Source organism: Acanthisitta chloris, unplaced genomic scaffold (assembly GCF_000695815.1).
Source record: "Acanthisitta chloris isolate BGI_N310 unplaced genomic scaffold, ASM69581v1 scaffold17077, whole genome shotgun sequence".
NCBI classification, from domain to species: Eukaryota; Metazoa; Chordata; class Aves; order Passeriformes; family Acanthisittidae; genus Acanthisitta; species Acanthisitta chloris.
Window position 1 is genome coordinate 15,189 of NW_008682212.1, and position 13,194 is coordinate 28,382.

A 13,194-nucleotide genomic window follows, 5' to 3' on the forward strand; every position below is an offset into this window, starting at 1 on the left:
TCCAGACAGAAGGTATTCCCAGTATGCTTCAAAGCTACTCCTTGACCAAGGAGTTCTTGCTAGATAAACAGGGAGTGCAAGGTCTGAGACAGTAAAGCCCAAGGCTTTCTGTTACTGTCCAGATTACAAAATATAAGGATCTTGAAGTGTTACTACTTGGATGTATCATATTCCTTTTACACAAACATTATTTCTCATCTGCTAAATGATCCCTAAAATACACTTTATAGAACAGGAGTTGACAAAAGCCTTTAATGGCTTTAACTGAACTAGCCAGTTGCCTGCAGGCTCTTGTGTAGTAAGCCCAGTCTTCTGTTTTCTGGAAGTTCCTCTCTGAGTACACCCAAGGAAAACCACATGGGCTTCAAAACCTGATAATTCAGGGGGTTTTGGGGTTTCTTGCTGTTGGGTTTTTTTGCTAGGACTCAGACTCAACTTTAAAAACCAATTCAAAATCACAATTTAGCCATGCACATCCAAATAACAGAAATCTCAGTGTGGAAGCTCCTTTAGTGTCCACTTTAGTAAATACTTTAATTGAAAAGGAAACAGGAGCTAAGTGGAAAAAAAGGAAACAGGAGCTAAGTGGAAAAGCAGTAAGCTATGCATTAATTACAGAGTTGTTTTCTAGAAGCAATCTATGTCACACACACCAGAGAAGCAAGATTCTTCAGCTCTCGCCAAAAGTACTCTTTTAGGTCAAACATATCATTGGTGTGAGTGCAGCTCCTGAATCCATTTTCAGTACAAATACACTCACAGTGTGTATGGCATTTGAAGGAGTGTGAGAGCACACACTGAGTACCAGTTGCCAGGCTCTGAAATTCAGCAGCTGTGCTGTCACAGAGGTGTGTTACTGACATAACAGTATTGGATTTAAAAGAATTCTTTGCTTAAAGCTAAGATTTTTCAGTTAACTTTCACATCTTTTCCCAATGACTGCACTGTCCAGGGTCCATATGCACTTGCACCTGTGCAGAGCTACTAGGAGGAATTGCTCACTTTACCTGGAAATATATGACCACAGCAAACACAAACACTGTGGCAATCAGGTTCATGAGATTGGGCAGATTCTGCCGGTAGAAAGCCTCGCGCAGGGCTCGGACTTTGTCGGTTCGTGTGGCCAGGAGGTGGAACAGTGCAATCACAGCACCCTCAAACTCTGTTCCTGCAGGAAGCAAAACAGCAATTTCAATCTCCAAATTAAAAACATTTTAAAAATAGTGCCTTTCTATTGGAAATTTTAAGAATGACACATACAAAGTCTGGTACAATAGGACATGAAATATATCACAATACAGGATTCTGCTTTTAGACTGGAGAATAATCTACCTAAACACTTGCTGGTTAAAAAAACCCCACATGGTAGAATACTCTTTTTCTTTCTTTTCTGGGGGAGCAGGATGATCAGAAGGAAGAAACAACATGAGGATGTACACAGCTTTAGAAAAGCAGTATTAAAATGCAATACTACTAAAGATCAGGTGAATATGAAAGCAAACTAAAACCATGGCTCAGGATTGCAAATGAATGCATTCAACTAGCTAATTTCTTGATGAAAACAGGGATGTCCTGTGCAGGGCCAAAAGCTGGACTTAATGATCCTTGTGGGTCCCTTCCCTTTGCAATTCTGTGCATTTTAAAATGGTATTTTAGGGGCCTCACACAACCAGATGTTGTCAAAGACTGGCTGAGGACTGAAGAGATTTCAGCCCCTGAAGATTCAAACCAGCTTAAAGTAATTCAGAGGCACCAACTCCAAAAGTATCCCATAGCCACAAACAACAGTTGGATCATATAGCACTTCTTATCTTCTCTATTTCTATGGACTAGATGATGCTAAACCAAGACTATTTCAGTTTGGAAATCCAAAAATCTTCATTGAAGGTGATTCCAGTCCAGTTTAACTGCTGCAACTCAAATCAGCAAAGGGAAACTTGTAAGTTATTAATCTTCACATAAGGCAGGCAACACAAGACTGTAACAGCACACATACCTCTGCCAGTGTTGATGGTAGTGGGACTGAAAGCTTTCCAGACAATGGTTTCACAGATATTGGTAGCAATAAACAGGGAAATCCCAGACCCCAAGCCATAACCTTTCTGTAGCAACTCATCTAGCAGCAACACAATCAAACCAGCAACAAACAGCTGTGGGAAAAGAAACAAAACTGAGCAGAAAGAAGAATAATACAAGAACTGTGAATTAATTCCCTGCTTCAGTATTTTCCTCATGTTGGAGAGTGATAACACCAAGTTTTTCATCCAAATATCATCCCTGCAGTATTTCCGCCCTCCCACGTGCCAACGCCTGCACACCTCACCTGGCAACAAGCTGTTCAACACAGAGGGAGCAAACAGATTACTCAGTGAGCACAAAAGGTTTCAGTGTCTGCATTTACTGCTTTATTCTAGGGGTAAATCTCAAGGCTGTGGCTGTGTTGCTTCGTGACAAGTTCTTCACGCACTGAACACAGTCCACTAATTCCTGTACTTTGAGTTGAGCAGCCACTCCTGCCTGAAATACTTTTGATACTAACTGTCCCAGCTCTCTCCTCCTTTGTGGAGTAGAGTTTCTCATATCTAGACAGATATAAGGATGATACTTTATAGCATTAAAAATAAATAAAGGCAACCAGACATGCGAAGATTTTTCCTTCCAGCTATACTTTATCTGACCAGTCTCAGTTGTACACAAAATCACAGAATCCTAGAATCAACCAGGTTGGAAAAGACCTCCAAGATCATCGAGTCCAACCCTACCATGGTTACTAGACCATGGCACTAAGTGCCACATCCAGTCTCAGATTATAAACCCCCAGGGATGGTGAATCCACCACCTCCCAGGGCAGCACATTCCAATGCCTGAGCAATCTCTCTGTAAAAAATCTCTTCCTAATATCCAACCTAACCCTCCCCTGGCAGAGCTTGAGTCTGTGCCCTCTTGTCCTCCTGCTGGTTGCCTGGGAGAAGAGACCAACCCTCACCTCCTCTTCTCCAGGCTGAACACCCCCAGCTCCCTCAGCCTCTCCTCATGGCACTTGTGCTCCAGTCCCTTCACCAGCCTCATTGCTCTTCTCTGGACCTGCTCCAGCACCTCAATGTCCCTCCTGACCTGAGGGGCCCAGAACTGAGCACAGGATTCAAGGTTTGTCCTCACCAGTGCTGAGTACAGGGGAACAATCACTTCCCTGGTAAAATAGCTTGTTACAAACCTGAATTATAATAAGAAGACAAATTCCAGCACCCATCTCAGCAGGATCTCCATACATTCCAGTCATAACATACACAATGGCTTGCCCAATGGTAATAATCATCCCAAATACTAAAACAAGAGAGAAAGAAATTCCTTTAAAAAAATCTGCTGAATTCACCTCCCAAAGAAATCTCATACCTAGTATCATTTAGCTGCTTTCCCAAGAATAAAAATATGCTCAGCAGTTTGAATTGGAACAGTGCTTACATTTCTGAGCTCCATTGAACAAGGCTCTGTCTTTCGGAGTATCACCAACTTCAATGATCTTCGCTCCTGCTAGCAGCTGCATGATCAAACCTGATGTCACGATGGGGGAGATACCCAATTCCATCAAAGTGCCTAAAGAGGAAGAAAAATTAATACCACTGCCATTCAAACACCTCTCCTAAAGAATTATACTTGGAGGAATTAGGTCTCTTGAAAGGTTTCTGACCTATAAAGATTGTTTTTCATAATGTGCCAAACATGTACATCCCAGTACAGATGTGCCAAACACAGACAGGTACCCCCTCACAAAGAAAGCTGCTGAGTTAACACTGTCATTTTGAAGGCAACATGAAAAACCTATGCAGCTTTTAATTTCAAAGACTTCTGTGGAACCACATTAATGCTAATGGTCAATGCCACTGAAGTTCAGCTGTTTGGCAAACCCTCAAGGAACCTCTCACTGGACAATATCTTGTCCCAGGTTGTTTATGCTGGAAGTGCTTCAACTACCACATTGTTCAAAAGTTTATTTCTGCAGGCCACAAGAGAGATGCTGCAGACCCACACTAGCTGATAATGATACCCTTAGAATCACTAGTTAAGAGCACAGAAGTTTGGGATTAAACTAGTTCTTAACAAAGCAAAGACTGTCATTAAGAGGCTCTTACTCTGCCAACTCACTGGCACAATGTCACTGAAGTATCAAATGTGTACAAGTCAAACAAGGAGATAAAACTTCACAGAACACTAGAGCTGCAGCACAGATGTGTATATTCTGTGATCTTCCAGAAAACCTGCCTGGTGCTCCTTCCCAATCGCTTCATCTGGTGTAATAGAACTGGGGCATCACTCACCTTGCTGGCAGCCTCAGACTGAAGCACCTGCAGCCTCAGAACAATCATCTGACACTCTAATTTAGAAATATTCTCAGCGAGGCCTTGTGCTAGTACTGACACCTGCTGGAGTTACATCAGGATGTGGCATAGGAGCAGAGCTGAATGGACACAAAGCAGCTGATAAGGGAAAACAGCTCAATATTGTGTCCCCTCTCAACACAGAATCATTCTTCCATGTCATCTTTCTGCAGCAACAGCATTCCAAGGAGATTACTTCTTGAAATTTAAGTTGTCCTTCAGCTAATACCAGAAAATTTTCTCATATCTGAAGATGCTGAAAGCTTACAAAACTAAAATGTTTAAAATGTGGATGAAAATTAAGAAACTAGAACTACCAAGTGGTCAAACTTTCCACATTTCCCAAGCTAGAACCTTAATGACAAAATTTTGGGTAGCAACACATTTTACAAGTTTGATATGTAATAAAGCCATATCAATTAGTTCATCACCATCTCATACTTGGCCACTTAAAGGACCCAAATAATGCATATTTTTTAATCATGTTAAGTCACAATATCCACCACAGAGATCTAAGAGAATCAGCTCACAATCCTTTTCAATTCTGCACACTGAAGTGCAACTCTGCTCCAATCTGCAACACAGTCGTGTTCCATCACAAAATAAATTACCCAGAAAAATATTAATGAACAACTCTTTAGCCACTGCAGACTTGTGAAGTCTCAATGAGAAGCAGGGACAGGGGGAGCATGGTCTGCAAGGCCACAAGGAAGATGAAAGGAAATAGAAATATTTGATTTGTGGCACCCTCCAGATTTGTTCAGACATTTCTTCTGATCTTTTCACCCAGTTCTTAAGCCATTAGGTCTTCCCTCTTATTCCACAACAGTTTAATTTCCTGAAGAGCCTTTAATAAGTAATCTGAATTTCACAAAGGGTTTCAAGCACCTCCCCTGTTTTAGCCTCTTGTTTTTATTGCTGCCTAACTACCAGAGTCCTCCTTCCAGCTCTAATTTTTAGAAACTTTAAGCATTGTTGCACAATTATTTTTCTTTTTTTTTTTTTTGTGTTTCCCCTGCTATCAAAATGTAACATGTGAAAGCATGAAAGTCATTATTATGATTTGGTTCTCTCATACTTGTAACCTACAGCCTACAGGTTAAATATTATACCACCTCTCATGGAAATCTCTACTCCTCCAAGAGTATGAAAATTAGGATGTCAAAAACTTTAGCATTTACCTCACATCCTCCAATGACTTGTCAGCTGACTTAAGTGAAAATTCACTTACCACTCCTGCTTTTTACTGCCTTCACATTCTCTCTAGTATTTACTTGGCCACTGTTGCCATTCTGGGCAGAGCACAGCATATCACAGTATCATAAACTGCTAGGGAGACACAATTCTATGTGCAAATTCTGCAGCAGAGTTTGAAGCAGATAACTTATTTACCTTAATTTATTATCTTCACTGGTGTGACAAAATTTGCCATTCCTAAATAAATAGTACCTTCACATTAGAATGTTCCACTGATTTTCTTGCTTCTAGCCAATTTTCCAGGATACAGATGAGATCAGTGTTCTCATTTAGAGTCATGAGTGTCAGGTCACCCATCTCAAGTTTCAGACTTCTAGCACTGATCTGAGTCTTCAAACTGATTCAAACTGAGTCTTCGAACTAGTCTTCCACATTTGCCTGGGATCCACTTGTCTATCCTCAAGTAAGTTAGTTTGGCTTTGCTGAACTCTAAGCCTAATCAGCTCTGCCTTTAGCTTTCCCACCTATGAAATTACTCCCCTATAATACTGCCAAACTATTATGAGGTGTAACCACCTTGCACACGTGAGATATTTTCTAGTCAACACTCTTGCACTGCACACTAGTGCTGTCCCCAAGTGGCAGGAGAGAAGATTCACAGTTCTGTTAACCAGAAAGAGACTGTTCTGCAATTCTAAACAGAATCAAGGCAAAACTTGACAATCAGGATTAATCTCATCTGCATGACAAAAGAAACCCCCTCCCCAGCGTAAGATGATGGCACTCCTCAACTACCAGTCAGTTGAAACTATGTCTGTGTTAAGAACCTTACAAAGTGCTGCAACATCCCAGCTGGGTTGTCTGAAATTTAACAGCCAACTGTTTGTCTCCTGGTCTGTTCACCCCGACAGAAAATAGGGAAAGGAATAACATCTCACCTCTGTTTGATGCGAGAATCACTCGCATCCAGTAGAAGGGATCTGCGGAATCTGATGACATGATTCCAAACAAAGGGATCTGTCAGAGATACACACGATTAACATTCATTAACACAACAATCTTAACGTGCAATGATTCAGCTGTGACATTGTTTAATATCCTTTAGTGCATTTTCTTTTTTATATTATACCAGAGGTACTGAGACCATCTACTGTAACCCTTCAACAGGAGTATGACTCAGAGGACTAAACTAAGACCCTTCTACAGGGAAAAGCAGAAACCCCTAAAAAGATGTTTAAACATTGAAATTCTACAGCTGGGAATATGGTTTGAAATATCCCACATGGAACTGTCAAAGTCAGAGGAGTTCATACAAAACTTCCAATATTCTGTATGTCACTATTGACTCTTCCTGATCACAAAAAGAGCAGACTAGGAATCCAGGCAATCTTAGAGATCAATTCCTCAAAACTCTAGTCTGCATCATCTGCTTTCATAGAATCACAGAATCATAGAATCAAACGGGTTGGAAAAGATCTCCAAGATCATCAAGTCTAACCCTGCTGTGGTTACTAGACCATAGCACTAAGTGCCACATCCAGTCTCAGCTTGAAAACCTCATGGGATGGTGAATCCACCACCTCGCTGGGCAGCACATTCCAATGCCTCATCACTCTCTCCATAAAAAAATCTCTTCCTAATATCCAACCTAACCCTCCCCTGGCAGAGCTTGAGTCTGTGCCCTCTTGTCCTGCTGCTGGTTGCCTGGGAGAAGAGATTCTGTCCAGGGGCAGAATCACCTCTCTGGTCCTGCTGACCACACTGTTCCTGAGCCAGGCCAGGATGCCATTGGCCTTCTGGGCCACCCGAGCACACTGCTGGCTCATGTGCAGCTTCCTGTCTTTCTTTATTCAACTACTATAATCTTTCACACAGATTAAAAAATCATTATTATGCATATATCCAGCTGCTAATAAACACAGATAAACTGCATGTTCTTCTAGCTCTAGTATCATTCCCATCTCCTCCTTCCAAAACACAGGCAGGTATAAAAGCTGTGTTTCAGCCTTTAAACAGTCCTTCAGAACTGTAAACAAAAACTATTCAGCTACTGCTGTACAGTCTGGAATGGCCACATCAATAAAGATACCCTAAAAGGCCTCATTGTAGAGATGTACAGGTCATTTTAAATCTTCCATATTTTCATATTCTTCAACGTCTAAGTATTCTTTAAAGTAAAAAATCCACCACTATCTGTTTAGAACCCAAGCACAAGTTCTAAGAACACCTACAACTATGAACAATAAACAGACCTACACTTTGGAAGGGTTTTAGCTAATATCTTTCCCAATAGTCTCACAAAAATCAAGTTTGAAATACCAGCCGAAACACCTCGGAAAAACATTCTTCTGCAATCTTTACAACCCATCAGCTTGTTCAAGAGGAACTGGGTAAAAAGCATCACTTTAATTTCATTTTCACATTTGTCATTGTAAAATTTAAATGTAGCTTTGAACAGAGGGTAAACAATGCATCAGTTGCCCAGGTTTTTTATGCTGCTCAGTAATTAGCTCAGCTGTTCACCCTACAGCTAGTACCAGCATTTGATAAGACCCTTATATCAAGTAAAAAACATTATGTATCTTAGACTAAATCAAAGCATTAGTTTCTGAAAACATATAATCAATCCTAAAGACTTTTGCAGAGAATCAGGTTTCTTTAACTGAACTTTAAATACATAAGCATAAAAATACATAATTGAAATTGGTAGGTAAACTGAAAACAGGAACTTCTCACACTTCTGGTGTATTTTGTATGTGCAGGACACATATTTTCTGACTGCAGAAAACATCAATACCTACCTGGCAGCAGACCAAGAAAATGAAGAGTGTGATGGCTGTCCATAGCACCTTCTCTCTGAACTGGATCTACAGGAGAGATTGCAGAGATTCATGTGTTCATTGTGTGTAGAACTTTCACTGCACTCTCACATCAGTACAAGCTGCTGTATCATTCAGAATTCAGAGTGAGGATAAGGAATCAGGAGGCATCATTTCTCACTAGAATTTACTTTTAATATGACTTTAGATTTTATAGAGACAGCAATGAGCTTCTGTGTGGTCAAAGCTAACTCATGTGAGATCTGGCAGACAGCACAGTGATGTTCAGTCAGCAGGAGATACTTTTATACAGAGTATAATGCAGTGGGTATTTACAGGAAAGCAACAGCATGGCTAAAATCATGGACATACCAGAAAGAACATGAAAGATCAATGCAAAAAACTTATCTTCAGTGATTAGTGTTCCAGGCTCTGACAGATTGGAGGCTGTTTTGTAAGGCTGGAAGTTGTTAAACTAGAGCACTGTAAGTTTTTAGAGAGGTTTAACTACTGTCAAGTCAAGTGATAAAAACCAGAAGAACCACGAGTTTTGGATAGCAGTTCAAAATATTTAGAATTAAGTTCTTCAAATGGTGTTAGAGGAAGCTTAAATTTACCACTGTTCATGGATACAGACCACAAAATAATTTTTCAAGGTTGTTTCCCTCCAAAGTATTTTTATTGATGTATACATTTCTTTCAAAAGAATGTCAGATCACTGATCATCAATGACTAATCCATTGAAGAGAATCTCAGGGTCACAACATTTGAGGCACCTGTGACTAGTGTCAGGTGCAAGAAGAGAAGAATCACAAGGTTTAAGCCTGAACCAGAGGATTACTCAAAGCACGAGACAGAAATGCACTTGAAGAGACTAGAGAGAGCTAAGAAGCAGAGCTATGTTCAGGTTCCCACCTCTCCTCCACGGGCTGCAAACCTTAGGATAAGTGTGTTCACTGTAGACAAGAGCAGAGCAGCTACTCAAACATGACATGGACTAACATGTCAGACAGATACAGAAGAAATGGTTGGAGCTCTCTGCCTCCAACCACTGAATCTGCCTGTAGAGAAGTAACAAGAAAAAGGATTAGTGCCTGGTTTTATAAGAACTGAACTCCCACAAATGAGAAACTGCACACTGACGGAGCAGCAGCACAGCTCCTCAAGTGAAAGAAAACCCAGAAGTAGTCTACATCTTTGTAAGTGAAACCATGCACTTACTGGGAAGCAAAATAGTCCAAGTAATTTATTTACAGATACTGCCTCGCTCTTAAAAGAGGACAGATGCTAAAAATACTTACAGTACAAAGTCATAAAAAGAAGAACAGTGACAGCAGCAAATAAATCCAAACAATACCTTGTGTTAGACTTTATGCAGTGCTGACCCACTTTACCAAGTGCTGTCTGAACTCCATAACTCAGGTTTTAAGCACAGGCTAAGTAAAATGCTTAGCCAAATTATCTCTGCAGCCACACAGTTAACCTTGGCTTCAGAGGCATTGGTGAACTGCTCTGGTTCTGCCTGTAACTGTGGTGAATATGAGCATTAGAGGAATTCTGCATCACCCAAATCACAGTTGTTTACAAGGAAAACAGTCTCTGAGTCAAGAAGACAAAAAATAAAAAGGAAGCATCCAAATCCATATGCCAGGAACAGCAAAATACAGACTGGTACTGGAATATTCCAGCCACAAATGCTAACGAGCACAGGGACAGTACATTTCACCATCTGATCAGATTCAATTGGACATTTTCTTCCTTTGACATTTTGCTTAAATCATGTGAAAATGAAGGGACTTAAGCATCATGTTGGTGCTCTGAACAGCGTGTTCTACTTAGAAAAATGTGTGCAAAAGGGAAAGATGAACTGATACTACTAACTATAAGAGTAGCAATTGCTTCTGTTAATCAAGTCGGCCAAAGAACAAAAGCAACACTCCCCAGAAGGCAGAAAAAAACTACTTCCCTCACCAGCAATAATGGCAAAGTGATTCAGGGAGCGCCCATCTGAATCAAAACATCACTTAACAATTAAGACACATCTAGAGAAAACAGATCTCTTTTTCTACTTAGTTACCTTAATTTCTTGCTCTGGCCTTCACCAACCCACTAAACTCATCACTGACCATGTCAGCCAGTGACAGCCTGCAAGAAAGCAATAAACTACACAGAATTACAGTTATATGGAATAACCTAGGCCACTTGGTAAACTACACACAAGCAAGGAACTTAGAAACAGTCACAGGGCTCTTCAGTCCAGGAAAGATGTTTCCAATAACATTTTCACTTCAAATTTGTACAAAGCTGGCAACTGGCAGTCAGGGTCTAGACAGCGACCTAGATAGCTGCAAAGACAAAGTGACCCAAATAGAGAGGACAGGAATCTTGGCACCTCTCTGGGCATCCTTCATCTGCTGATGGAGGACAAGCACAGATCAAGCCCCTCTTCCCCTCTAGCAGATAGCACAGCAGGAAGAATAAAACAAACAAACAAAAAAATACCCAAGAGAAGCATCAGAACTGTCAGTGACCTTTACAGAAACATCAGGATCTGTAGATTTGTTCCAACTTCCTCTTCTCACAACTTCACTAGACAGAAATGGGATGTAACCAGCTAGTCCCAGATGTGCCATAAATCAGCACCAAAAGATTGCACCAAGGCTCACTGCTGCAGAAACAAGGATGGTTACCTGCCACCCAGACCTGGTGCACCCAGAGCTTGGCACAGGGTCTGGCTCTGGACATTTGTGCCCGGGAAATGCCTTTGTCTGACCTAAATAATTTGTTTGGAAACCTGTCCCAAGACTGGAAGACACTGGAAACCAACAAGGTAAGACAGATGGAGCAAAGAGCCAGGGGATAAATCCTAATCTTTTAAATCATCAATTCCAGAGAGGAATAGTCAGCAGTTTTTTACTGTTATCTTTCCATTCAATCCAGCAGGCTCAGCTGTGGTCACCAGCACAAACATCTCTGCATCCAGACCAAACCTTTGGGAATCTCTCATCAACAAAAGAGGATTGTCTCAGATGGTGTCATGTCCCCAGCTAAGCACTGCCTTTTATGAATATAAAAACCATTTAGCTCTTAAGGAATTCTCATGGAAGTTGTGACAATGCATATTAATCTCATTTGTTACTCTAATTGGAATGTTTGTCACTGGGCAACATGTGCTCACTTGGAGTTTTGGAAGTAAGAAATGGTGCTTGGTTGGGGCTGTTTTGGGACAGGGCAGGTCTCTCTGATCTGCAGAAATTAACTAACTTTAATCTAGAAAATCTGCTGAGAAGTAAGAGGAGTTTCTAGGGCTAGACAAATAGAGAGTTCAGCTGTAAATGAGCTCAGTTCCCTGATCTGAGAACAAAGAGACATGTCACATCCAGGAGGTGAACAGAGAGCAACTACCTGAACTGCACCACAGCACTTCAGCAAGGGGAAACACATCCATGGGAGTAGGAAATACTTTGTGGTAAAGGAAGAACTGAATTTGTGGTTCCTGAATTACATCACAATCCCTTTCAAAGTAATACATAAGCCAGCTCAAAGCCCAGAGTTGTGACTAGTACTCAAAGCCAACAGGGGCATCCACAGCAAAAAACTCTGTTGAAAACTCTGTTCTAATATATTAAAATAGACACAATCACATGGAGCTAAAACTAAGTCTAGAGTTATAATTTAAAACCCCCAAAATTAGGTAGCATAATCACCAAGGGGAACAACTTATCAGAAGGCTGCTCAGAATTCATCATCATGGTAATTTTTCACCTTCATGTGGGTTCCCCCTCCTCCAAACACCATGTCCTACTCCAGGGCCACTGGCTGTATTGAAACTGGAGCTCAGACCAGAATATCACAACATTCTCTTATCTGTGAGGCAGTAAAAGTAAGAGCAGGATGTGGCACTCACCTTTCTTTCTGGTTTCTGGATTTCAGGTAACACTGCACAGAATGGCTTAATAACTTCTAAAAATTTTACTGTTCCAGAAAAACAAACACACACAGAAGAAAAAAAGATATTAAAACCTTTATGAATTTATAAAACTTCACAGAACTTTATCTTATGAAACTGTCTGAAACCCAATACCCTCTTAAAGCAGTTGGAAATGAGGCAAAACTGTGACAGAGAACTCTTGTTCTCATCAGATTTGGCCCATCCTGTTTTTGCACAGCTGGAGTAATTTAAGAGGAGAAGTGGCACTGGATATATCACCAGAAGTGAACCAAATTGTATCCCATCTAAAAATAAATGGCCTAGTATCAGTCTGTGCTAGTTAAACCCAGAAGCAAAGGATACTGACACCAAAAAGAGATTAGAGCCTTGTGTTTCACACATGTATTTAGCCAACAAAATAATTCAATCTCCAAACTATGCTCAGAAATTGTAATTTGAATCACTGAAACACTTATTTCTGTGTATTTAAAGGAGAAACTGTGAAGAGAGATGTACTGAAAGCCAAAATCAAATCCCCTAAGTCAGAACTTCATGGGATTTTAACTTTTGACACATTTCTATGTAGTTTCTCCTTTAAAAACACAGAGAAGCTCAACAGTTTGAGCTATTTTTCAAGGGAGGGGAAAAAATCAATTAAAAAATAAAAATCAAAGCGTGTGTGCTTGGTGGGGAATTTGTCCTCCGAAACTTGGGATGTTATTCCCAGCCACAACACATCTGGAGAGAGAGAGAAAACAGCCATGGATTCCTCCTCAGAGAAAATGCATTTGTGACACTGTCAGTAACATGTATTTGCAATAGATAAGACTTTTTATTATAAAATTTAAAAATATAAGATATAAATACATAG

The 13,194-nt window shown here is 40.5% G+C and overlaps 1 protein-coding gene across 1 annotated transcript in view; it reads right to left on the minus strand.

The window, feature by feature from the left end:
- The window catches only part of SEC61A2 (Sec61 alpha 2 subunit (S. cerevisiae)), a gene marked incomplete at its 5' end in the record, with an annotated part of 14,537 nt that extends 2,122 nt beyond the window's left edge, over window positions 1–12,415 (minus strand). Inside the window, 7 exons of the mRNA XM_009078440.1 lie at window positions 1,008–1,168; window positions 1,997–2,150; window positions 3,215–3,324; window positions 3,463–3,594; window positions 6,512–6,590; window positions 8,375–8,440; window positions 12,300–12,415. Coding sequence (XP_009076688.1) covers window positions 1,008–1,168; window positions 1,997–2,150; window positions 3,215–3,324; window positions 3,463–3,594; window positions 6,512–6,590; window positions 8,375–8,440; window positions 12,300–12,415 — 818 coding nt within the window. The remainder of the gene's footprint in view (window positions 1–1,007; window positions 1,169–1,996; window positions 2,151–3,214; window positions 3,325–3,462; window positions 3,595–6,511; window positions 6,591–8,374; window positions 8,441–12,299) is intronic.
- Between the last annotated feature and the right edge of the window lie 779 nt (window positions 12,416–13,194).